This window comes from Colobus angolensis, unplaced genomic scaffold (assembly GCF_000951035.1).
Source record: "Colobus angolensis palliatus isolate OR3802 unplaced genomic scaffold, Cang.pa_1.0 Scaffold432, whole genome shotgun sequence".
Taxonomy (NCBI): Eukaryota; Metazoa; Chordata; class Mammalia; order Primates; family Cercopithecidae; genus Colobus; species Colobus angolensis.
Window position 1 is genome coordinate 1,792,229 of NW_012117733.1, and position 24,403 is coordinate 1,816,631.

Genomic DNA, 24,403 nt, shown 5'->3' on the forward strand with positions numbered 1-24,403 from the left:
TCACAAAACCTGTATGGCAGAACCATGTTCTGAACATGGGTAGCACGTGTCTTTTACGTCATACAAATTCACTCTGGACACAAAATACTTATTGTAGAAATAGTTTCACCAATATCCAAATCCTCATCACTATGCTTTTGCTAAGTCTGGCTGATTCATTTATTTTCCATTTTTGTGTCTCTCTTCTAATAGCTGAGAAAGTCTGAAGATAAAATATCTCTCTGGGCAATTCAACAGAACTATACTATTTTCAGATTATAGTTCTGAAAAATATCCTGAAACTGTAAAGGGAGACAGAAAACATTTCTGGCCCTCTGGCAGGCAAAAGGATGGCAGATCGCCGGAGTACGATAAATTAGGGGGGCTGCAGAGTTGGGCAACAGCTAAACAGGAAGTTCTAGGAAATGACCTTTATGAGTATATATGAACACGTGCACGGAAGAAAGCCTGACAGCTGTAGAGTCCATATAGTCAGATGTGAAATAGTTCATTAATAGGGAGCTGAATGTCATTTCACGTATCTAACGAGTGCTTCTTGCTAACAGTAATGGTTACCATTTATTACTACTGGCCAGTCACTGTGCAAAAATCCCAATATATGCAACCTCAGGATACAGCTACATAGTTAAGTGTTGGCGACAGACTGTCATCCACCATTGGTATCACCTGAAAATCTTTAGAAATGCAGAATGGCAGGCCTCTCCCCGAGGAGAATGCATCAGAATCTGCAGTTCAGTGAAATCTCTAGATGAGCAGCACACGCAATTAAGAAGCACTGCCCAGAAGCAAGACACTTGCCCAGGATCACAGGAGGGGAGAAAGGGAAAGAACCTGGGTTCAAACCTAGGTTGGTCTATACTCCAAAGACGGTGCTGGTCACCACTCTGTTATTATTGCCTCGATTCCTTCTTCAGGGAGATCTATAGAACAAACTTATGTGAAACGGCTTACTCCTATCAATCTGACCAATTTACCAAGCTACAAGTGATTTTTAAAATGTTTCTTCTGGAATTCAGTCTGTAAAGCATTATTTCTAAATCTCACACTATTTTACATTAAGATCTCATCTAAAAATTGAAATTCGAAAGCCACAAGGGCTTACGAAGGAACACTGCAAATTGGAAAGCTACTCATTAGGCTAAAATTATCTTTAAAAAGTTCTCCACATGAGCACAAGGGGAAAACCAGCCTGTTACTCTTTATTGCCAGGAAACATGTTTGCTTGATGTTATTATCAAATTTCTGGTTTTACACACACTTCTTTCTCCTTCTCCAGAGTTGGGCACAAGTTTCCCATCTCACAACATTCATCTCAACAGAAAAATTTCATCCGTTTTCACCAAGTTTCACTCATACTCACCCATGTAATGCTCTTACTACAGTTTTCTCCAGTGGGTTGTTGGTATATTTGCTATCTAAGCTGAAAGCATATTCTGTTTCACATTTGAAAGTGATCTTAACGGAGTCATCACAGCTAAACACTATACGAGAGCAGGAAGATTTTTTCACACGGGAAGACGCTGGTCGATCCTTGGGCTTCACCACGGGCTCGTCAGGAGGCTTTTGCTGAAGCAAAAGACCTGGCTGATGCCGAAATGGCATGACTTTCCCCACTGGGGTTACTGCTTCAGGGCTTTTTCTCCCATTCTTGGGAAACACAGGGCTTGGTATCTCTCTCTCCTGTAGATTTTTCTTTGAATGTTCTCTAAGGAGCAGGGCGTAAGAATGTTCCACAGAAACAGAAGAGCTCTGACTTGCATCTGAAGATTCCAGCATTTCCTCAGTAAGTGCTGACTGGGCTTTAGCAGCGGCCTGACTACAAGGAACCAAGCTTTCTTCATCTTGGCTAACAATTAAGTCTGACTCAGAATTACTCTTCCTATCAGAAGATGGGTTAGGGAGTAATTCGCCTTTTTGACTTTTAACTCCTCTGTGATATTCATGGTCAGATGTACCTCGCAAAGAATTTTCTTTAGAGAGCAAAACATCATTTTGTGGCAATTCAGAGGAACAGTGAAGATTTCTAGGCTCAGATACCGGTGTGGAAGAAGTAGCAGAACTTAATGCTAGATCGGCTAACATATTCAGGGCCTGGGAGTCATAGTTGACAATGGAGTTTTCAGGAAGATCATTGTGAGCCACTGTGGTATTTTCTGGTTGAATGCTATTTATGCTAATCCCATCTTCTTGACCATCTCTTGAAATTTCTGATTGAAGCTTTGAAGCGGTTTCTCCTTTGACTTCAGTATAAAAGAAAAAAAAAAGAGAGATGTTTGCTTGTCATAGAATTAATTCTCTGCCATATTACTATGACTCAACATGTTTGAGAAAAACTTATGTTACATATATTGCATATTAAAATTTTCTATTAGATTAAGGTCTCTTCCAACCCTCAGATAAAACTTGTAATATATAGCATATTAAAATTTTCTATTAGATTGAGGTCTCTTTCAACCCTCAGATTATAATGTGTTAAACCAGAGGGACAAGTCTTAAGGAATGTGTACATTAATTTAGAAAGAAATTACCTTTCAAAAACATATGAACTGATCTACACACAAGACATACAGCTCAGCTCAGAAAATGTACAAACAGAAAAAAAAAAACAAAAAAAAGATGAGAGTCCTGCCCTTGGGGAGCTTACAATCTAATAAGGACAGGAATGTAGAAGTTTCAAGTGTGTATTAGAGTTTGCTAACGTACTTTCTCAGGAATCATTTCCCTGAACAAGTGATTTATTAGAGAAACCATCTAAGTTCAAATGATTTTAACTATATTGATCTTTAATTGCATGATGTGATAGAAATAAAAAATTAGAAAAGTCATAAGAGTATTCAGAATCATCAATTAATTCCATTACCTTTTAACTTTTACTTTCATTACCAAAAACATTGCCCTTTTACATTATCCAAGAAAGAGCAAATCTACTGACAATGTTCCTTTTTATAGATAATCAAATCTATCCAAATGCCCTTAATCAGAATATTTACATTTGCTAGTGGTTTCCCTAGGTATTTTCAATATGTTAATTATTCCTTCCTAAATGCTGTTATTATGAAGGATAAACTTCACAACTCTACTAGGCAATGATTCTCTGCTGCAGGTAGATAGATGAACAGAAAAGCCAACTGTGTCCCTCTTTATCATAGTAGCAGGCCCCAAATGAGTTAACACCTGCCAGCCAAGGCCAATGAGTAACACGTTTAAAGAGAAGAAAGCTCCAGCCTATGATGTCACTGATTAGAAAGAGAAGGGCATGCACATACATGGAGAAAGGGTTAAGCTAATCAACCACTGCCCAGTTTTTATTTAAAACAGCAAACCCAAAGGGGACAGGTGGATGAAAAGGACCCAAAGCAGATAATTGTCTTGTTAGCCCCAAAGGTATACTGGAAACAAAATTAATTTTGTGATCTGATGCTAATTTCATTCTATCTTTGTTATTACGGCCTCCATCTACTTATCCCTTACACAAAACACTACTTATCAGTAGGCCTAATATAAAAAATACTGTATTAAAATAAAGAAAAATGGTAGTTTAATATATTACAGTCTCACATAAATCACCCAATTATTGACGTGTTACAGGTTCTCAATAAAAAAATACACCACCAATAATTTCTATTTAAGACATACATAAGACAATGCCAAAGGAACTACACTAAAAACAAGTTTAGTGAATAAAAAGGACAGAAAATCAAGTTTCATTAATAAAAGGACTGTTTGACTTCAAAATTATCATTTGATTCTAATTTAAATCAGTAATTTTCAAACTGAGGTCAATGTGGCTATGGTTCATCTACCTTCTTAAACTTTGATATTCCAAGTATAGGAAGTAAAATGATTAACATAGGTGCTTAAGAAAAAAATTAAGAGATTTAAATGTAGTCATTTAAAAATGTTAACTTGGAATGTGGCTGCATAATACATAGAGACATTTGCAATACAAATCAGCCTGTATTTGAACACACATTTTGAAAACTTTAAATTTTCTGGGCTCACTTTTCTGCCAGTATGCAATTACATACCTCCTCCCATTAATCAATTTGTCAATAAACATCTGATGCCAATTCAGTACAACGAATTCAAATGACACTGCTACGAACACAAGATGTTATCTATTCTCACAATGTTTATAAATTGGAAAGACTGGACCAAGACACATCAAATGATCTGAAAATAGTATGAATTAAATTATATAATGTTCTCAAATATCCCAAAGAAATGAGAGATTAGTGAGAGTCAGAACATGAGAAAATGCCTCCCTGTGGGGATAAATTCTAGCTGCGAGCCCCTGACAGGCAAAGGATGTGTGGGGGAGGCACAGATGGCCCACAGGGGAAGGAGCATGGTGGCAACAGCAGGGGCGCAACACAGAGAGGTGGGGTGCAGCCACACCATAAACTCCCAAGAGAGACAAACAGGAGAGCTCAAATTTGGTATGGAAGCCAAAATTGCAGCATATGGGTTTTTGAATGACATGATGAGCTTCTAAAAAAATCTTCAGTCACAAAACAATCTGAAAAAACTTAAAGAATCTCAGGGTATGCTTAAGTTAAACAAACAAACAAACAAACAAAACAAACCTGGCTGGACGCAGTGGCTCACACCTGTAATCCCAGCACTTTGGGAGGCCGAGGCAGGCAGATCACGAGGTCAAGAGGTTGAGACTATCCTGGCTAAAATGATGAAACCCCATCTCTACTAAAAATACAAAAATTAGCCGGGTGTGGTGGCATGCACCTGTAGTCCCAGCTACTAGGGAGGCTGAGGCAGGAGAATTGCTTGAACCCAGGGGGCAGAGGTTGCAGTGAGCAGAGATTGTGCCACTGCGCTCCAGGCTGGTGACAGAGCAAGATTTCATTTAAAAAAAAAAAAAAACAAAAACCGAACAATCCACTTTCTTTCTCTGATTTCTCACTCTCTGTGAGATACTAAAATCTGGTAATAGATGAGGGAGAAAGTAGAATCAGGAAAACCAGACAGAAAACTCACAGAAAGATATGAGGGAATGAAGTCTCTTTGTTAAACAAAACAAAAAAATAACACGCACACCACAAAAGAATCAATACCAAAGGGAGGAAAAATTAAGGAAAGTAGATCCGGGAGGAAAGCTGGTATGTGTCTCACTAAGGTGACAATAAAACTTTCTAGTACAGAGGTTATATCTAGAGGTTGAAAATACAAAACTAGAGCAGTTCATGTGACTAAACTTGATTCTTCACTTAAGCAAAGTTAAATCAGTAAAACTACTTTTAAAGTTAATGCCTTTTAAAACCAAATATAGGATTCTCGGCCGGGCACAGTAGCTCATGCCCGTAATCCTAACACTTTCGGAGGCCGAGGCAGGCAGATCACTTAGAGCTCAGGAGTTCAAGACCAGCCTAGGCAACATGGTGAAACCCCATCTCTCTCTTTTTTTTTTTTTTTGAGACGGAGTCTTGCTCTGTCACCCAGGCTGGAGTGCAGTGGCGCAATCTCAGTTAACCACAACCTCTGCCTCCCAGGTTCAAGCGATTCTCCTGCCTCAGCCTCCCGAGTAGCTGCGATTACAAGCATGTGCCAATACGCCTGGCTAATTTTGTATTTTTAATAGAAATAGGGTTTCTCCATGTTGGTCAGGCTGGTCTGGAACTCCTGACCTGATGATCCACCCACCTTGGCCTCCCAAAGTGCTGGGATTACAGGCGTGAGCCACCGCACCTGGCTGAAACCTGGTCTCTATAAAAAAAATACAAAAAAATTACCTGAGCATGGTGGTACGTGCTTGTAGGCCCAGCTATTTGAGGGGGCTGAGGTGGGAGGATCCCTTGAGCCCAAGAGGTCAAGGTTGCAGTGATTATAAAGTGTGACCCTGTCTCTAAATAAATAAATAAAACCAAATAAAGGATTCTGCATTACTGACAGTTCTGGACAGTCTGTTTATAATTCTCTTCAGATAAACTTATACTTTTCTTGATAATTATAACTTCTTATAATTATAATGGTCCAGAAAAATAATGCCAGATACTACTACTTCTGCATTAGTTGTAAATAAGGCCATTGATACTTTAATGCTTGCAGACAATTTGTGTTCAGGCTTTTTTGCAAAGAAAAAAGTAGACTCTATGTTTTTGAAGGTTTGAGCCTTTGTACCTTCCTAATTTATTTACATTAGGAAACCAGTTTACTTATTTTTTTTCATGTCTGAACTGAAAAACACAGAAAATATTATAGGGACATTTCAACTGCTCTTACACTATTTCAATATATTATCTTGCACTCTCTGTTAGATCTGTATTGGGGTGTTTAAATTTATAGGAAGAGTATTTCTTACCAGGTTGTAGCTGCTTTCTGATTCTGGGGTTCTCATTGTCTTTTACTATATTTACTCTCTGTTTTTGTGGAGATTTCTTCACAGGTGGCTTAGCCTTTGGAACAGTTTTGACTGGAGATTTCTCTTGTTTCCTTGCCCTTTTAGCATTTGTTGGCACTGGAACATCTTTAGAAATAGGAGCTTCTTGGTTTTTCCTATCCAGTTTGGTTTTCTGTACAAACTGTGCAGTCAGCACTTCCGCACCTTATGTAGAAAAGACATCATTTTTTTAAGGGGTAGGGGCCCAGATACTTAGCATAGCTTTTCCATTTATTGTTCTGTTTTGTTTTTATTTTGGGGGCAGTAACTTTAGTAATGGGGAATAAACTATGAAGTTTCAGGTATTTAATTAAAAGATTTTAACAAAGCAAAAGTTAAACATTCTCACATAAATATAATATGAACTTGCTAAATGTCTGCCTATATCCCTATCAGATGAAGAAGAAAAAGATCACAGTAATAACTTTGTAACAACTGAAAAAAAAAAGAAAAAAAAAAAACACAAAAAACTTTGGGCTAGGAGCGGTGGCTCCCACTTGTAATCCCAGTATGTTGGGGGCCATGGCGAGAGGACTGCTTCAGCTGAGGAGTAGGAGATCAACCTGCTCCAGGCTGGGCAAGAGTGAGACCCTGTCTCAAAAGAAAAAAAAAAATCTTCATAACCTTTCCTAATGTGACAGGTCAGACTGAATATGCTAGATCACCACCCCAGGGTATAGATATTGACGTTTAAACAAAAAGCAGCACAGCTCCCATAAGGCGATGTGGTTAAAACTATAACCACACTGCAGAGAAGCGCTGTATAGAGAGCAATAGAGCAATACTATATATTTGGAGAGCCATATTATATATTTTACGTTACTACTTATAAACATCTAAATTTTAATACCATCTGAAAAATAATCTTTTAAAAGATGGGAAGACTGAGGAAAGTTTGCCCCTGGTTTTATTTCTAACAAATCTACTATCTTACACAATTATATCTCTTAGAAGTGCTCTGCTTTGCTTCTCACATGGTATAAAAATAGCTAAAGGTGGAGGTGGATGGAAAGAAAAAGGAAATACTAAACACCTGCTTACAATGCACAACAGAAAGTATTTCAATCTTTTAAGAGTTAAAATTTAGCCTCAAAGATATCATATGAAATAATCACACATATAAATGTTGGCAAATATTTTTAAATTACATTATCCAGAAAACACTACTTCTCACTAAGAACACTAAAGATCATATTAAACAGTTTAAGAAACTGTGATGAGTCTTAGTGAAATGTAGCAGAAAAAAGGAGACCCATTTCATTTCATTCTTTTGGAGGTTAGGGAAAGGAATAGTTTTAAAGATGTTTTCAGAATATCTTAATGCTGTACACTTCAAGTCTGACTATTTTCCTCCCTACCAAATTATTATATTAGTAAGTACTAAAGCAGCATATTTTTTTTTGCTTTTTTTTTTAAGAGTAAGACTTCTTACTACACTCTAATTACATTTTCTAAAATCTTCAGCATAGGGAAAAGTAAAATAAAAATAAATCAGGAAAACAGTTAAGACTAAATTAAAAAGAAAAAGATTAGACAACCAAGACCCAGGGGGAAACTTTCTAATATTTGGACAAACAGAAAGGGAAGATATTCCCAAGTACAGCCAGGTCTTGGGAGAAAAAGAAAAGAAAAATGAAACAAAGTGATCCTGCAGGGATTGTTCTGTTCACATGGAACACTCAGTACCATGCTTCTCAAACTGAATGCAATTAATCCACCCTTGGGGTTGTAAAATAAATTCAATGTGTCACAACTGGAATTCATTCATTCATTCTTTCTTTCTTTCCTTTTTTTTTTTTTGAGATGGAGTCTTGCTCTGTCACCCAGGCTGGAGTGCAATACAGTTCACTGCAACCTCTGCCTCCCAGGTTCAAGAGATTCTCGTGTCTCAGTCTCCCAAGTAGCTGGGATTACAGGCCAGCGCCCCCATACCTGGCTACTTTTGTGTTTTTAGTAGAGACGGGGTTTCACCATGTTGACCAGGCTGGTCTTGAACTCCTGGCCTCAAGTGATCCGCCCGTCTCAGCCTCCCAAAGTGTTACGATTATAGGCACGAGCCACCGCACCCAGCCCAGAACTCTTAAATGAAACAGAACAGAAGGTATCAGACTGTATTACACATAATTTGTTTTTGAAATTTTTGTTCCAGTCATGTATGAATTTGTAGGTACTGGAATATAGTATCAAACGTATTTCTTACAGTGGATATAATTAAAAACATTTGAGAAACAGTGACAATTTATGTTGAGTTATAGACAATTGATTTAATACCTTAAATTGGTTCATGCAGAGCAGTGTGGTTGGCCTGGAATCTATTTTACAGAGTTGTACAGTCTGGTGCACTGCTTTATACTACCATACTTTCCACTTACCCTCCTAAATACACACATCTCCACCCCATTCCTCAAGCCACAATAAGCCAGAAACCACTATTTGTGAAGCCACAGGATAAAACCAAGGCTGCGTGCAGTGGCTCACGCCTGTAATCCCAACATTTTGGGGGGCTGAGGCAGGAGTATCGCTTGAAGCCAGTAGTTCAAAGACTAGCCTGGGAAACATAGTAAGACCCCCATCTCTACAAAAAAATTTAAAAACTTAGTGGGGCACCCCTGTAGTCCCAACTACTCCAGAGGCTGAGGCAGGAAGATCACTTGAGCCCAGGAGTTCAAGACTGCAGTGAGCTATGATCATGTCACTCAACTCCAGCCTGGCTGACAGAGAAAACCTGTTTCTAAACAAAGACAGAAAACTCCAAACAAAAAAAACTCCATAGGGTAAACTCTGAATTATTTAGAATCCTGGGATTACCATATCCTAGATGTTTCTTCTTTAGGCACCAACATTTTCAAATTCAAAATATTACAGATTGGCTTGGCAAACATTTTCTGTGAGGGGCCAGAGAGTCCATACTTTCAGCTTTGAAGGTCATGTGGTTTCTGTCACAGCTGCTCAGCTCTGACAGTACGGCCTGAGAACAGTCAGAGATGACACAGGCACAAGTGAGTGGCCCCTCAGCCATACTGTGCTGCCTTCTTCTCCAAAGGGGTCACCCATATACTTCCCTACTCTTTTAGAGAAATAACAGTAAAATACAATTTGAGACGACTCTAGGGCAAAGTCATATGGTTTGCTGTGCTATGTTCACTGAAATACATTTGCCAATACACTAAGTGGCTCAAGACTCCAATTCTCACTCAATTTTCAGGGAGCATCAAAACTACATGAAGAATCCAGGTGCTCACATAAAAACCTGTGATACACATAAAGGATTAGAAACTCTGCCCCAGACTACTTTACTTTTGGAGGTCCCAGGCATTTCCTCCTCTTTATAGGTGTTGAGGCTGTCAGCTATCACCGTTTGCTGGTACTGATGTGCTTGATTTTAGAAGAACCTCTTCTACCTCCATTTGTGAAGAGGACAGCACAGAAACTAGATGGTCGTCTTTCTTAGGATGGAATGTACACGTGTGAGTGGTTTTACCAGGTGGAACATAACATGGTGCTGGTGGGTAGGCTTTTGAGGTATCTTGGTCTTTCCTATTTCTTGGTTTTCAGTTGCTATCTCAATCAGTGCTTGTCAGGCATTAGGAGGCACACAATTGCCTGAAGAGAAATGATGGCAATTCTAACTGATGCTGCAAAGCTGCAGTCCACAGGGACCAAGACAGCAAGAGGGATCAAATACAACAATTATTATCATTATTGAGATGGAGATTTGCTCTTGTCACCCAGGCTGGAGTGCAATGGCGTGATCTCGGCTCACTGCAACCTCTGTCTCTTGGGTTCAAGTGATTCTTCTGCCTCAGCCTTCTGAGTAGCTGGGATTACAGGCACGCACCACCACGCCCAGTTAATTCTGTACTTCTAGTAGAGACAGGGTTTCACCATGTTGATCAGGCTGGTCTCAAACTCCTGACCTTAGGTGATCCACCCACCTCGGCTTCCCAAAGTGCTGGGATTACAGGCATGCGCCACCACGCCTGGCCACAACTAGTATTATAATAACCCACATAAATCGTGCTTACCTCTTTTTCTTTTCTGAGGAAACTGCCCTTTAACTAACTTAAGAGTTGTTGGAGAGTTCGAGCTGTTGTCTGCTCTGGGAGCAGTTCTTTTGGGAAGGGGGTGGCACAACTTCACCTTTTTACTCTGCACCACATGTGGCATGCTGGCCTTCCTCTTAGGCTGCACTCTCAGATTTGACGCTGGACTCAATGGAACCACAACTCTCTTCTTTGCTTTCAACATTTCTTCAGAAGCCTTTTTTGTTTCAGTTTCTTTTCTTACTTCTGCCTCTGAGCCAAGAAATTCAGGATCTGGAGTCATAACTAAAGAAAATCCAGCATCACAAATTCCATCTGAAACACAAGGAGACTGAGGATGCTCTGCTAACAAGTCCAAAGCAGTAGACACTTCCAAAATGTAAGCACTGGGGTCTGAAAAATAAGAGTTCAACTGAGTTAAAGACTCTGAAGGGCACTTTTCAGCTGGAGGAATCAAGTCAAAACCACTGGGCAGTTTCCCCAAGAATGTAGGGTCTTTCATTCTATCCTGAGGAGCAACAGTCAATGAAGGGCTTCTGTCCGCCTTGTACAGTTCTTGGAAATGCTTTACTAATGTGTTTGGATGGATTCTTTCTTCAGGAAGTGATTTCTTTGTTTCTAGCAGGGCACAATTAAGGGCAGGCAAAATAGGTATCAGCTTCATTGAGATGTCATCTTCAATTTTCAAATCTTTTACCCCTAAAATATATATACATGTATTAAACATCTGAAGTTTATTTTTTAAAAACAAAACATTCTGGAAAAAAATGCTTTAGATTTCAAAATTACGTGATGGTTAAACGTGTTACAGTCTTTCAAATGACAACCTAAATGGCAATTAATAGAAGACTTACAGGTACATTTAACAAATATATCTCCGTATATTTGAAATTATACAGCCACACATGCGCACACTGAACTGAAAAAGTATCATCTGACATGCAATCACTAGGTTAGAACAAGTAAACTAAACCCTGCCTCCAGCTCCATCTCACAAGCAAGGAGCTCATGAACTCAATGGTCCATCTTAGCAGTACCACTGGCCTTTAGAGCTGGCAGATTTGCTTTTGTACTTTTTCTTATTTTGTTTTAAAATTTATCTTACTGTAGCTCTACCTTACTGAACTCACTTCAAATTCTTTTCATGAGTTAGTGCAAATCAACTGAACTGAAAAAAGAAGCTCTAAAAAATGCCGAAATCGCACTGGAATGATGACTGCTAATTTTATTGCCTTTTCTATCAAATGAAATAAAAACTTCTAAAACTGACTGGTCTATGTTTCACCTCCTCTCCTTGGCCCATGCTTTGACTAAAGTGTTAATTTTTTCTTTTTTTGCAAATGAATAAAGGAAACAGTAAAAGGGAAAAAAAAGAGAAAAGGTCTGGTCCCTATGAACTGGGTAATAAAATCTTAGAAAATTTCAGAGTTGTCAGAAATAAAGCCACAAGAAACAAGGGCCTTCAAGGCCTAGTAAATGAAAATAAAAATTGTGCCATTCTTTTTAAAGAAAAGTAACTTCAGAATGAAACACAAAGTTAGTTCTAGTTAAATACATTAGCACTACAGCAGTTACTAGAAAAAGGAAATGAAGGACAAATAACAGTAAAAAGGAAAATGTGGCCAGATATCAAAATAACAATTTTTGTATTTTTTGTAGACATGGGATTTGTCGTGTTGCTCAGGCTGGTCTTGAATGAGTGGGCTCAAGAGATCTGCCTGCCTCAGCCTCCTGGAGTGTTGGGAATACAGGCCTCCACCACTCCGGGCTCAAAGTTTTTATAAATTAAATTGTTTTAAAGTTATTACTCTGGTCTTTTTGTTATTTGTTTTTTTTTTTTTTTGAGTCAGTCTTCTTCTGTCACCCAGGCTTGAGTGCAGTGGTGTGATCTCAGCAACCTGCAACCTCCGCCTCCCAGGTTCAAGCAATTCTGTGTCTTAGTCTCTTGAGTAGCTGGAATTATACACATGTGCCATCACACCCAGCTAATTTTCGTATTTTTAGTAGAGATGGGGTTTCAACATGTTGGCCAGGCTGGTCTCCAACTCATGGCCTCAAGTGATCCACCCGCCTTGGCCTCCCAAAGTGCTGGGATTACAGGCGTGAGCCACTATGCCCGGCCACTCTTTTTCTTCTTCACCTGATACAAATATAGGCAAACACTTAGCAAGTTCATACCATATTTATGTGAGAATTTTAATCTTTCGCTTTGTTAAAATCTTTTAATGAAATATCTGAAACTTTACAGTTTACAACTAAAAAAAAAAAAATGAAATTAGAAATCTTACAGGAGCCAGATCTGGAGTTAGCTGTTAGACCATGAACAAATTCAACTCTGAGTTTCTTCACCTTTGAAATTGTTATAAGAGTACTTACTTTACGGATTGCTAAATCTACTACTTCCACCACAAAACCTGACATGATAAATGCTTGAAAAATACAAACAGCCACCGCCAATTATGTTATTATCATGGGTAATGCTTTGCTTGTTGCAATGAAGTGATGCCTAGGAAAGCACAGCTTTCTGCTTTAAGTAACTAGTTTTATTATTATTATTATTATTTTTAATTTTTTTGAGACAGAGTCTCGCTCTGTCGCCAGGCTGGAGTGCAGGGGCGCACAATCTCAGCTCATTGCAATCTCTGCCTCCCGGGTTCAAGTGATTCCCCTGCCTCAGCCTCCTGAGTAGCTGGAACTACAGGCACGCACCACCAAGACCAGCTAATTTTTTGTATTTTAGTAGAGACAGACTTTCACCATGTTGGCCAGGATGGTCTTGATCTCCTGACCTTGTGATCCACCCACCTCAGCCTCCCAAAGTGCTGGGATTACAGGCATGAGCCACCACACCTAGCCAGTAACTGAATTAAAAAAAAAAAACTTTAAAAACATTTTTATATTGGTTATAGCTTTATAAATACTATACAGAATTTTATGTTTAAACACACACATCGTAATTATAAAACAAAGTGACTTTTTTTTTTTTTTTGAGAAAGGGTCTCACTCTGTTGCCCAGGCTAGAGGGCACTGGTACAATCTTGGCTCACTGCAACCTCCACGTCCCGGGCTCAAGCGATCCTCCCACCTCAGCCTCCCAAGTAGATGGGACCACAGGTGCAAGCCACCACGCCTGGCTAATTTTTCGTAGAAACGGGGTCTTGCCATGTTGCCTGGGCTGGTCTCAGAACTCCTGAGCTCAAGAAATCCACCTGCCTCGGCCTCCCAGAGTGCTGGGATTATAGGTGTGAGCTGCCGTGACTGGCCAACTCTCATTTATTTGTTGGTTTAGCAAATATTTACTGTTTTATAGGTGCCTGGCATTGCTACGCACTAGGGATACAGCAGAATACAAGAAGGGCAGGCATTAAATAATTATACAAATAAATATTTAAACTATATGGATGATAAATAAGCATAGGGGTCTAAGTTGAGCAAAGAGTCGTGATGGGAACGAAGAAACTGATAGCGAAGCCGAGCTTGACAGATAGGAGGAAGAATAAACTAGATTAGTGTTTCTCAATCTTTTTAGTCATCCTCCTCCCCAGCCCTTTTAGACCCATTTTTCCCCCAAATTGACTTCCAAAATTTTAATACCACATATACACTGCGTATCTGTTTATGCACTGTATGAGCAGTATTTTTTTGCCCCCAAGAACCAAGATTTGGTCCTCTGGGTGGATCAACATCACCATAAGAATGTATGGGCTTGATATGAAAAAGACTAATAGATAAGGTACAGATAAGGAGAATAGCACCTATGAAGACCCCAAACCTGAGACATATTTACTGGAGAGACGATGGCAAAATTCAATAACAAATGAATTCAGTTTTAGGCATGTTGAATTTAAGGCACCTTTGAGATATCTCAGTGGCAACATCAGTAGACAAGTGGAGATATGGGACTGAGGCTCAGAGGGAAGCATAAACCTACAAGGGAGGTCAAGAAGGGCGAACTAGTGATGTTAAGGGAAGAGAGATATTTAAGAGGAAAAAACAGTTAACAGTGTCACGTGCTGCTAAGAGGTCAAGTCAGATGAGGACTAAATATATCCAACAGACAGAGTGAGCTGGAAGCCACTGTACCCTTACCTGTTGACAGAGGTGAATGAAATAAATGTAACCCATGCAGACCCATCTGCTTGCCTCCATTTTTAAAATCTATGCAGAATGAGAATCAGAAAAAGAAAAGTTAGGTTGTTGATCTTATAAAGCAGAAGTAAACATAATGAAAAAATATTTTTTCCCAGAACAGTTGTCCATACCTGGTTCTGATAGTAAGGCTGATGATGTAAGTAAAATGAAAAACCCTCGATCTTCTAAGCATTTGATGATTGCCTTAAATATAAACGAAAAATTCAACTGAAGGAATATTCTGCAATCCCTCTCTTCTCCCTCTAACCATACTCATTAGTGAATATTGACCTCAAGAAAAGAAAAAATTCTGCACATGTTATGGGAGTCAGGATAATTCTGTCCCCAGTATCAGAAACTTCAAATTCCTTAGCTGCAATAATCTTGGCCCTGTTGGGGCTATATAAAATAACCAGAACATGAAGGGTTAGTTTTAGAACAGTGCTCAAGAACATGGCAGATCAATCAGAAAAGCCTTACTTTTTCACTGAGACAGCTGACATTTCATAGCACTGCTTAAACAGCCAATATGTTACCATGTAGCCAGTATAAACTCAAGATGAATCAAACCTATAAGAAGCATCTTAAGCTCATATTTACATGAAAATTATCCCAAAACCCTGAAACTAAAAAGACTGCAAGATACCATCCAATAAAAGACTTCTTTCTACAGCATCTTAAGAAATGGAAAATAATAGAAAAGAATCAACTTCCAGGGCAACAAGAAATACAGATGAAAATAAATTCTTCCTCTCTTTTGTTTCCCTCTATCAGAGTCTTCAGTGGACTCTTGAGCTCAAGAAAAAAGTCTTGAAATTTTAATGCTTTCAGTAACTGGGGCAGTTTTGTCCCCAGGCAGTAGTTGTTGTCTAAAAGTTGTTGTTCTAAATCATGAATTTAATAGCTTTTCTTTTCTACTGCTTACCACTTCAAAAATCTATATACACATAAAAGATAAAATCCAATATCTGTACAATAATTTTTCAGTTAAACCACCTAAACAAAATATACCATTTTACAGAATAAAACATTTTATTTCAAAAGAGGTGATAAGGCTACAAATATAAATCATTATTTAATCACAATGAATATACAAAATCAGACTTTTCTAATGATTACACTACAATAAAGTTATGACACTAATATCTCACTCACAAAAAGAATCACTACTTTGAGTTTTCAAAAAGATTCTATGAGAGTCTCTGTGTTGTATGGCATATGATGATTTACATACTTGCCTCCTCTAGAGTCTCCTAAGCTCCTTGACTTACGGGAGCTATGATTTAAGAGCCTATTTCTTTGAAAGACAGGGTATCACTCTGTTGCAGTGCAGTGCAGTGGCAAAGCAACAGTTGCAGTGCAGTGGCAAAGCAACAGCTCACTGCATCCTTGAACTCCTGGGCTCAAGCTATCCTCCCACCTCAGCTTTCAGAGTAGCCAGGACTATAGGTGCAGGTGGTTATGCCTGGTTAGTTAAAAAAAAAAAAAAAAAAAAAAAAATTTAAAATTTTTTTATTTTGGTAGAGATAAGGTCTTGCTATGTCGCCCAGGCTGGTCTCAAACTCCTTGCCTCAAGCGATCCTCCCACCTTGGTCTATCAAAGTAATGGGACTACAGATGTGACCTGCCATGCCAGACTTTAGGAACTATTTTGTATCCTTGCTTCTTGCCCCTCCTACCCAGTATGTGAATCATCTTTTTTTTTTTTTTTGAGACGGAGTCTCGCTCTGTCACCCAGGCTGGAGTGCAGTGGTGCAATCTAGGCTTACTGCAAGCTCTGCCTCCCAGGTTCACGCCATTCTCCTGCCTCAGCCTCCCAAGTAGCTGGGACTACAGGTGCCTGCCACCATGCCCAGCTAATTTTTTTGTATTTTTTAGTAGAGACAGGATTTCACCATGTTAGCCAGGATGGTCTTGATCTCCTGCCCTCGTGATCTGCCCACCTCGGTCTCCCAAAGTGCTGGGATTACAGGCGTGAGCCCCGCGCCCAGCCGTGAGTCATCCCTTTGTCCAGTGTATCCATGCTGTAGATGCTACCCACCCAGTAGGCCAGTAGCAGTACTTCATAATGCCTGCACCACCTACCTCACTCATCACAAGTAGTGCTCAAGTACAGTATAATAAATAAAACATTTTGAGATGGACAGTCCATACTCATATAACTTTTCTTACAGTATATAGTTGTAACTATTCCGTTTTATTATTGTTGTTCATCTCTTACTGTGCCTAATTTATAAATTAAACTTTATCATAAGTATGTATGTATAGAAAAAAACACAGTATACATCGGTTCAGTACTATTCACAGTTTTGGGCATCCACTGGGGGTCTTGGAACATAAACCCCACAGATACTGTATTACATCAATAATATATAAAGACATATTAAACATGAAACTCCTTACAGCAAATTAAAATGATTCCATCTAGACACAACTAATACATACATATCCATTTAAGAAAAACATAATAATATTTTAAATTAGTGATTCTTACCAATTGCTTGTTTTTAATATATTCTGTTAATTTATCTATATTTTCCCCTTGTCTGTTTGACAGTTCTACCTCATACAAATTGAAGAACAAATCTTGAAAACAGACTGTAGAGAAAACCAGAAAAACATTTATTTTTAATATGCTATTATGTACTTATAGTCAATTTGTTCATTTTACATGTTGCAAAAATGAAAGAATAGAAATACTACTCAAAAAACTTTATCATTTAATGTTCTTGGTTATAAAACTCTTTCATAAAACATCATCAAAACAGTTATTTTAAAACAATGCTCTTAGTAACAAGACAAATACAAATACATACTACATGAATAAACATCAGTGCTCCATGAATTAACCTAAATGACCAAGAAACTCCCTTCTCACGGTTTTTCTTTGAGTTTAAAAGTACGTCTATAAATAAAACCAACAAAAACTCTATCCTCCTTGAGAGGAATAGTTACAAGTTTCCAAATGCTTTTAATATCTGTTTGCTTAATTGCATCAGTATTTCTAGATTAAAGCTAGTCTTTGTCATCTTAGATAAAACTACCTTGCAGTTTCTAGTTGGCTTCCAAGGAACTGAAGAAAATAGTAACTCTACAACTTTCTCACAAAAGACTCTTTTAAGAGTCACTTATGATGAAATAGAAGTGTGCATGTTTGAAGGTTTGGAATAGAGCAGAAAATAACCAGAACAAAGCTCAGGACAAGCAGCGTGTTATTACATATTACATTTCAACAGACCTTTCCGCTCCAGGTAATTCTGTTTTCTAAAGGCAGCCTCTGGTAGTCTTTTTTTCAAGGAAGACACTTTCATTACATATTTAAAATCTAGTTCTTGTGGTCTAAAAAATAACACAACAATATCAACCAGAATAATAAATAGTGGATCTAAATTTTCATAAGCTTTAGTTTTCTAATATAAATGTAAAAAAATATATAACCACAAAAAAGACCTTAAATTGATAAGCTCCAGGTTAAACAATATGTGTATTTTTAAGTAGGACAGATTTTCAAATACATGACCCATAAACCATGGTCTGCAAATATGTTCACACTTTCTAAATACATGTATTTTCGGTACAGACAAAATATCTAGATGTGTCAAAAAAATTATGTATACAGGAATAAGGAATTTAAAAAAAATTATACTATTTAGGAGTTATTTCCTGACTACTTTTTCCTTTTTTTGTGTGTGTGAGATGGAGTCTGGCTCTGTCACCCAGGCTGGAGTGCAGTGGTGTGATCTCGGCTCACTGCAACCTCTGACTCCCGGGTTCAAGTAATTACCCTGCCTCAGCCTCTGAAGTAGCTGGGATAACAAGCATGTGGCACCATGCCCAGCTAAGTTTTGTATTTTTAGTAGAGACGGCGTTTCACCACATTGGCCAGGCTCGTCTCCAACTCCTGATCTCAGGCAATCCACTCACCTCGGCCTCCCAAAGTGCTGAGACTACAGGTGTGAGCCACTGTGCCTGGACCCTAGGAAATTTTCTTATACAACCCCAAAGCAACAAGCAAAATCAACACATTCACAATGATACGATACTATGACTTCACCTACATCTTATTCAAATGCTGCCAACTGTCTCACTAAGTTCCTTCACAGAAAAAACAATTTCCAATCCAAGATACCATAATGCATTCAGTAATCATGTCTCTTTAGTCTCCTTTAATCTGGAACAGTTTTTCAGTCTTTCTTTACTTCAATGACTTGGATATTTTGAAAAATACAGACGATTTTGCAGAATGCTCCTTAATCAGCATAGGTCTATCATTAACTTAACCACTTAGTTAAGTTGGTATCTGGCAGTTTACTCCACTGGTAGGTCTGCATTTTTTTTCCATTGTGATTAACAAGCAAGTAGTGGGGAAACGTTGTAAGATATGCAAATATTATTAAACTTTACAATTGTTTTTAGCATACACTGGTTGATTATTGCGGTGCTGTCAAATGCTGATTTTCTAATTTATCAATCTTTCCACATTTATTAGTTGCACTCTATAATGAGGAAGAACTTCCCCTCCTCTCCTATTTGCTTATTCACATAATTTTTATGTTGTGGGTTATTATACTCCTACCTCTTCTTAAAAAAGGCTGATAGGAAAAAAAATGAATCCTATACAACACATCAGTTTTCACCTTGTATTTCAATTAAACTATGACTATTTCTCAATGGTTTGGGGTACAAACTAAGAACAGGCTGAACAAAGAAGATTTCCTAAGATGTTCTTCACAGTTCCCCAGAAGAAAATATTAATCATGATAATTGCTTTTAACGTAAATACATGTAACAGCTACTCTAATACTTTTCTAAGAGAATCATGTTAAAATTTGAAACTCAGATACTGCAAAATGTTAATAAAAATAGTATTAAGTGGCTATAATCTGCTATATTTGCTATCAGGCAAATCTGATTTATTTCTTGGGGAACGTCAAATTTCTAGTATCAAATAGTTTAATTTATCCCAAGAGGTCATTTTCCCATTAATAAATTAGAATTTAGGTTTCCTATGTCACACCCTGTGTGCCATACATTTACCCAAATGTACCCTCATCTAAAATCAGTAACAGTTGCTGTATTTTACACCAACGCCACCCTTGAAATGAAGGGGGGAACCCCAAAACTTGTGATATAAGCATTAGTAAAGGGCATAACATTTAATACTTACAGCTGTGTTGGAATCATTGCACCATAAGTGGACCAAAGAGTTATATCACATAGCATACGGTCTTGAACAATTAATTTCCCTTTCCACGGAGACATGAGAACTTCAAGAAATGAAGGTAAGAAAGAAACCGATTATTTATAATGAAACATTTACTCAAGAAAAACAAAAACCTAAAAGAATCAATGAATTATTTCTTACCATTTTCGCTGCGTTCAAGTCTAGCAGAAAAAAAAAAAAGAAAGAACATTTTTACAAGAGTAAAAGAAACAAATTCAGTAAAACAAAGCATGCATATAATCACTTACATGCTTTTATGAGCTGGTGGTGCCATAGTTTTAGGTTCCCTGTACTGAAAAGCTACAATTACATAAGGACAGATCTGTCTGGGTCGCTCAATAACAGTGTTGCCTGAAAGTTCATAAAAGTAATACTGCAAGAAGAAAAATAAGTATTATCAGGGTAGTAGCACTATGGAATTGCATATGTACCAAGTTTTTCTCAACCCCACCCAGCCCTGAAATTTAACACATTAGACTCAATAATCACACCCAGATAACACCCAAATATATCTTGGGTGTTATTCATTCACAGGTGACTATACCTGACTCAGTTCAAAGGCACGAAAATGACTCGTCTTGTTAGAAACCTTGTTAGTGTTTTCAGACACGTGGCAATCAAAACCAGAAGATGGCTTAGTATAGTTAGTTGTATAATTCTCAGACACAGACTTGACTTTTCCCTAGAATGAAAATATTAAAACTAATCAGATGCCTTCAAATAGCAATAACCTTTACTCTAGGATTCATTTAGTAGTAGTCTAACAAGGATGCAGATATGTGTCCCCTAACAGTAACTGTATTAAGAACTATACTTCTTAGAAAAACAATTATCTTAAGGCCAAAAATAGTTTTAATTATCCATGAACCCTTAAAAATGTATTTAAAAATCTTGGACATTTGGGCGTCTGAGACAAATATCCACAGTTTTTATCACAGTATCAAAGAAATATACGAATCACCCTAAATTTAAGAGAGCCATTTCCTTAAAAGAAAAACTACACCCCACCATCTTTTATGTTATGGTCATTGAATGGCTCTTGGGTGACTATAAAGAGGACAAAATCTAAAATTTCAAAAGATGAGTTTCCAATCTGAACTATGATCAGTTGTAAATTATAAACTGAGATACTTCTATTATGCCAGGGCTCAGCAAGTTAACAAGAAGCAAATATGTAGCAAAGTTCTTAGCAGCCAGCTGGTCCTGGTCACTAAATGGTCAGCAGTATTTTCCATTACGGATTTCTCTCCATCAAGGGTTACGTGTCTCATAAAAAAAAACAAAAAGAAAAAAAGAAGAAAAAAGCAAGCAGCTGGACACACTGGCTCACACCTGTAATCCCAGCATTTTGGGAGGCAGAGGTGGGCAGATCATGAGGTCAAGAGATCAAGACTATCCTGGCCAACATGGTGAAACCCTGTCTCTACTAAAAATACGAAAAAATTAGCTGGGCATGGTGGCGCGCACCTGTAGTCCCAGCCACTTGGGAGGCTGAGGTAGGAGAATTGCTTGAACCCGGGAGGTGGAGGTTGTAGTGAGCTGAGATTGTGTCACTACACTCTGGCCTGGCAATAGAGAAAGATTCTGCCTCAAAAAAAAAAAAAAGCAATTAAGCCAAGTTTACCATTATGATGAAATATGCAATGACTTTAAAAGCTGTTTGGAATGATACAATGACATAAGAAAATGTTCGCAAGATGTTATTAAGTTAAAAAAGAATAGCATATAAGTATATACAAACTCTTTTCATGGGTTAATAACTCAATATATAGGAAAAAATAAAAATACACAATATATACCCCAACAAATCTTATCAAAATGGGATATGGGACTATAGGCAATTTTAAGTTTTATAAGAATATAATTACTTTTTAAAAAAGAAGATGTTTTGTTGTTATGTCCTGCCTCTTCATTTACAGACCCACCGAAGGCCAAACCACCATTAAGCCAAAAAATATAAATAGGACTTATCAGTAACCAACCACCCCTACCACCTCCTCATCAAACATTTTATGGTGCTGTGTGGCTCGATTTTGTGAAATAAAATGAAGATGAGAGCACAGAGGCAAAAACAGCAATCTCCAGCCAGTGGCAAGAAACCAAGGCTTAGGCATAATCTAAGTAAAAAATTAAATACTCATTATCCACATTAGTAGGCATACTTTCTGCAGCACTCATCACAGAGCAAAAGAAGAAAGATTAAGGGAGGAAAACTACTGATTGTACCTCAAAACAATGTTACTCCCCAATCTTTTTTTTTTTTTTTTTTGGAGATGGAGTTTTTTGTTGTTTTTATCCAGGCTGGAGTGCAGTGGCGTGATCTTGGCTCACTGCAATCTCCGCCTTCCAGGTTCAAGTCATTCTCCTGCCTCAGCCTCCCAAGTAGCTGGGATTACAGGCACCCGCCACCACGTCAAGCTAATTTTTTTACACTTTTAGTGGAGACAGGGTTTCGCCATGTTGGCCAGGCTGGTCTCAAACTCCTGACCTCACCTGCCTCGGCCTCCCAAAGTGCTGGGATTATAGGCGTGAGCCACAGAGCCCAGCCTCTCCCTCCACTTTCTTGAGAACTTCACAATACTAAGAGTTCACATGCTTTTTTTTTTTTTAATTAAAGGTCAGTTAGTGCTAGGCTGATAACCAAAGAATTTAAGATAGTAAGAAAGCTAAAACAAAAACAATATAACGAGACCACAGAAATGTCCTCAAGGAGCCCAATCACATCTAAAATCAGTTTCCCTTCTGTTTGGGTGAAAATTCCAAATTGCATGATTCACTTAAACAGTACCATTTAGGACATTCAAGGATTTGTGGCATCATCAATTCTAGGTGGCACATGAAGCTGTGAAGCTGGATGTCTTACGGAAAAAGAAAATAATCTATTGACCATTTAAATTAGACAATGAATGTTGTTTTCTAAACTCATCTTTTATAAGTGTAATCACGTCATCTTATAAGCAGCTACTTGTTTTCTGTTATTTCATGTTTAAAAAGTAGCTCTGACAGGTGAGAGGAAGATTTTTCCCTGCATACTCTTTATTTTTGAAGTTAAAAAAAAAGTTTACAATCTAGTAAATGAATTAAAAAGTTTTGTTTTTAAAGAAAAGGAGGCCGGGCGCGGTGGCTCAAGCCTGTAATCCCAGCACTTTGGGAGGCCGAGACGGGTGGATCACGAGGTCAGGAGATCGACACCATCCTGGTTGACACGGTGAAACCCCGTCTCTACTAAAAATACAAAAACTAGCTGGGCGAGGTGGCGGGCGCCTGTGGTCCCAGCTACTTGGGAGGCTGAGGCAGGAGAATGGCGTAAACCCGGAAGGCGAAGCTTGCAGTGAGCTGAGATCCGGCCACTGCACTCCAGTCCGGGCGACAGAGCAAGACTCCGCCTCAAAAAAAAAAAAAAAAGAAAAGGAAAAATAGTTTTGCTTTTCCTGAATTTGGATAGCTAACTTTGGTGAGGACTATGTTCAACTAAGATCTACAGAGAATATCAAAGGTAGATAACCTTAAACTTTAAAAGGAAATCACATAACAGCACATTTAGGCTTTACCTTAATTATATTAAAAATTACAACATAACCAGATTTCCCATGATACCATGGTCTTGGATGAAGACAGTCGGAGTATTTGGAAATGTATACACCTGTAAAAGTATAAAATATAGATTAAGCAGCAGATTGCCCACCAGAGAGGAGAAAGTAGAAGCAAGAAGACCAATTAGAAAGAAAGCTACTGTGATAGTTAAGACAGGAGAGGAGGATTCCAACAAAGGCAGCAGCAGTGAAAAACGAGGAGGAAAGGACAGGCTTCAGGGGTATTCCTCAACTGAGGCACCTCTTTCAAAACATAAGAGACAACGGGTGAGAAAACTGATACGGTGGAAAAGAGCGATGATTCTGTGGTCAGAAGCTTGGGTTCCAGGTAAGAATAAGTCACTCAGGTAGGGAGGGTGGGCCTGAGTCACAGACACAAACACCACAGGGTGCTCATGAAGATTTAAAAGATCAATAAGCTTTAAAAACTATTAATTGAAAGTATTATTACACACAAAATTATCCAGTTCTAGTCAAGCCAAAAACTATAAAACACATGTAAGTAGTAGTGTTAATTTTATTATCAACCCCAGCGCATGTGTTTTTGAAGAATGTGTACTTGTCAGGAACAATCCAGTTTCTACTTCCACCATTCTACTGAAGCCAGCCTCTCAAACATCACCAATGAAATCATAAGATTGTAGGAATGCAGGAAAATGTCTTTTTTTTGTTTTGAGATGTAAGCTGCAGTGGTTATTTGTAATTTACTTTCAAATTCTCCGAAAAAAAATTAAACAAATGAAGCAAATAATGCAATATGTGTGTGTGTATATATATGTTTATATTTATATATATATATCTATATACATTTATATTTAGAGACAGAGTCTTACTCTGTTGCCTAGGCTGGAGTGCAGTGGCGTGATCTCAGCTCACTGCAACCTCTGCCTCCCAGGTTCAAGCAATCTCAAGTCTCGGCCACCTGAGTAGCTGCGATTACAGGTGCACGCCACCATGCCTGGTTAATTTTTGTATTTTTAGTAGAGACGGGGTTTAGCCATGTTGGTCAGGCTGGTCT

General features: G+C 38.2%; 1 protein-coding gene across 2 annotated transcripts in view; it reads right to left on the reverse strand.

The window, feature by feature from the left end:
* The window catches only part of FAM208B (family with sequence similarity 208, member B), an 88,183-nt gene that overhangs the window by 22,393 nt on the left and 41,387 nt on the right, over positions 1 to 24,403 (reverse strand). For both annotated transcript variants that reach the window (XM_011957070.1, XM_011957071.1), the window contains 11 exons: positions 23,344 to 23,435; positions 20,041 to 20,165; positions 19,934 to 19,953; positions 19,736 to 19,835; positions 17,807 to 17,907; positions 17,063 to 17,166; positions 14,700 to 14,772; positions 14,527 to 14,595; positions 10,420 to 11,136; positions 6,317 to 6,559; positions 1,361 to 2,240 (listed from right to left, as the gene is read on the reverse strand). In XM_011957070.1, the coding sequence (XP_011812460.1) occupies positions 1,361 to 2,240; positions 6,317 to 6,559; positions 10,420 to 11,136; positions 14,527 to 14,595; positions 14,700 to 14,772; positions 17,063 to 17,166; positions 17,807 to 17,907; positions 19,736 to 19,835; positions 19,934 to 19,953; positions 20,041 to 20,066 (2,333 nt within the window). In that variant the 5' untranslated portion in view covers positions 20,067 to 20,165; positions 23,344 to 23,435. The remainder of the gene's footprint in view (positions 1 to 1,360; positions 2,241 to 6,316; positions 6,560 to 10,419; positions 11,137 to 14,526; positions 14,596 to 14,699; positions 14,773 to 17,062; positions 17,167 to 17,806; positions 17,908 to 19,735; positions 19,836 to 19,933; positions 19,954 to 20,040; positions 20,166 to 23,343; positions 23,436 to 24,403) is intronic.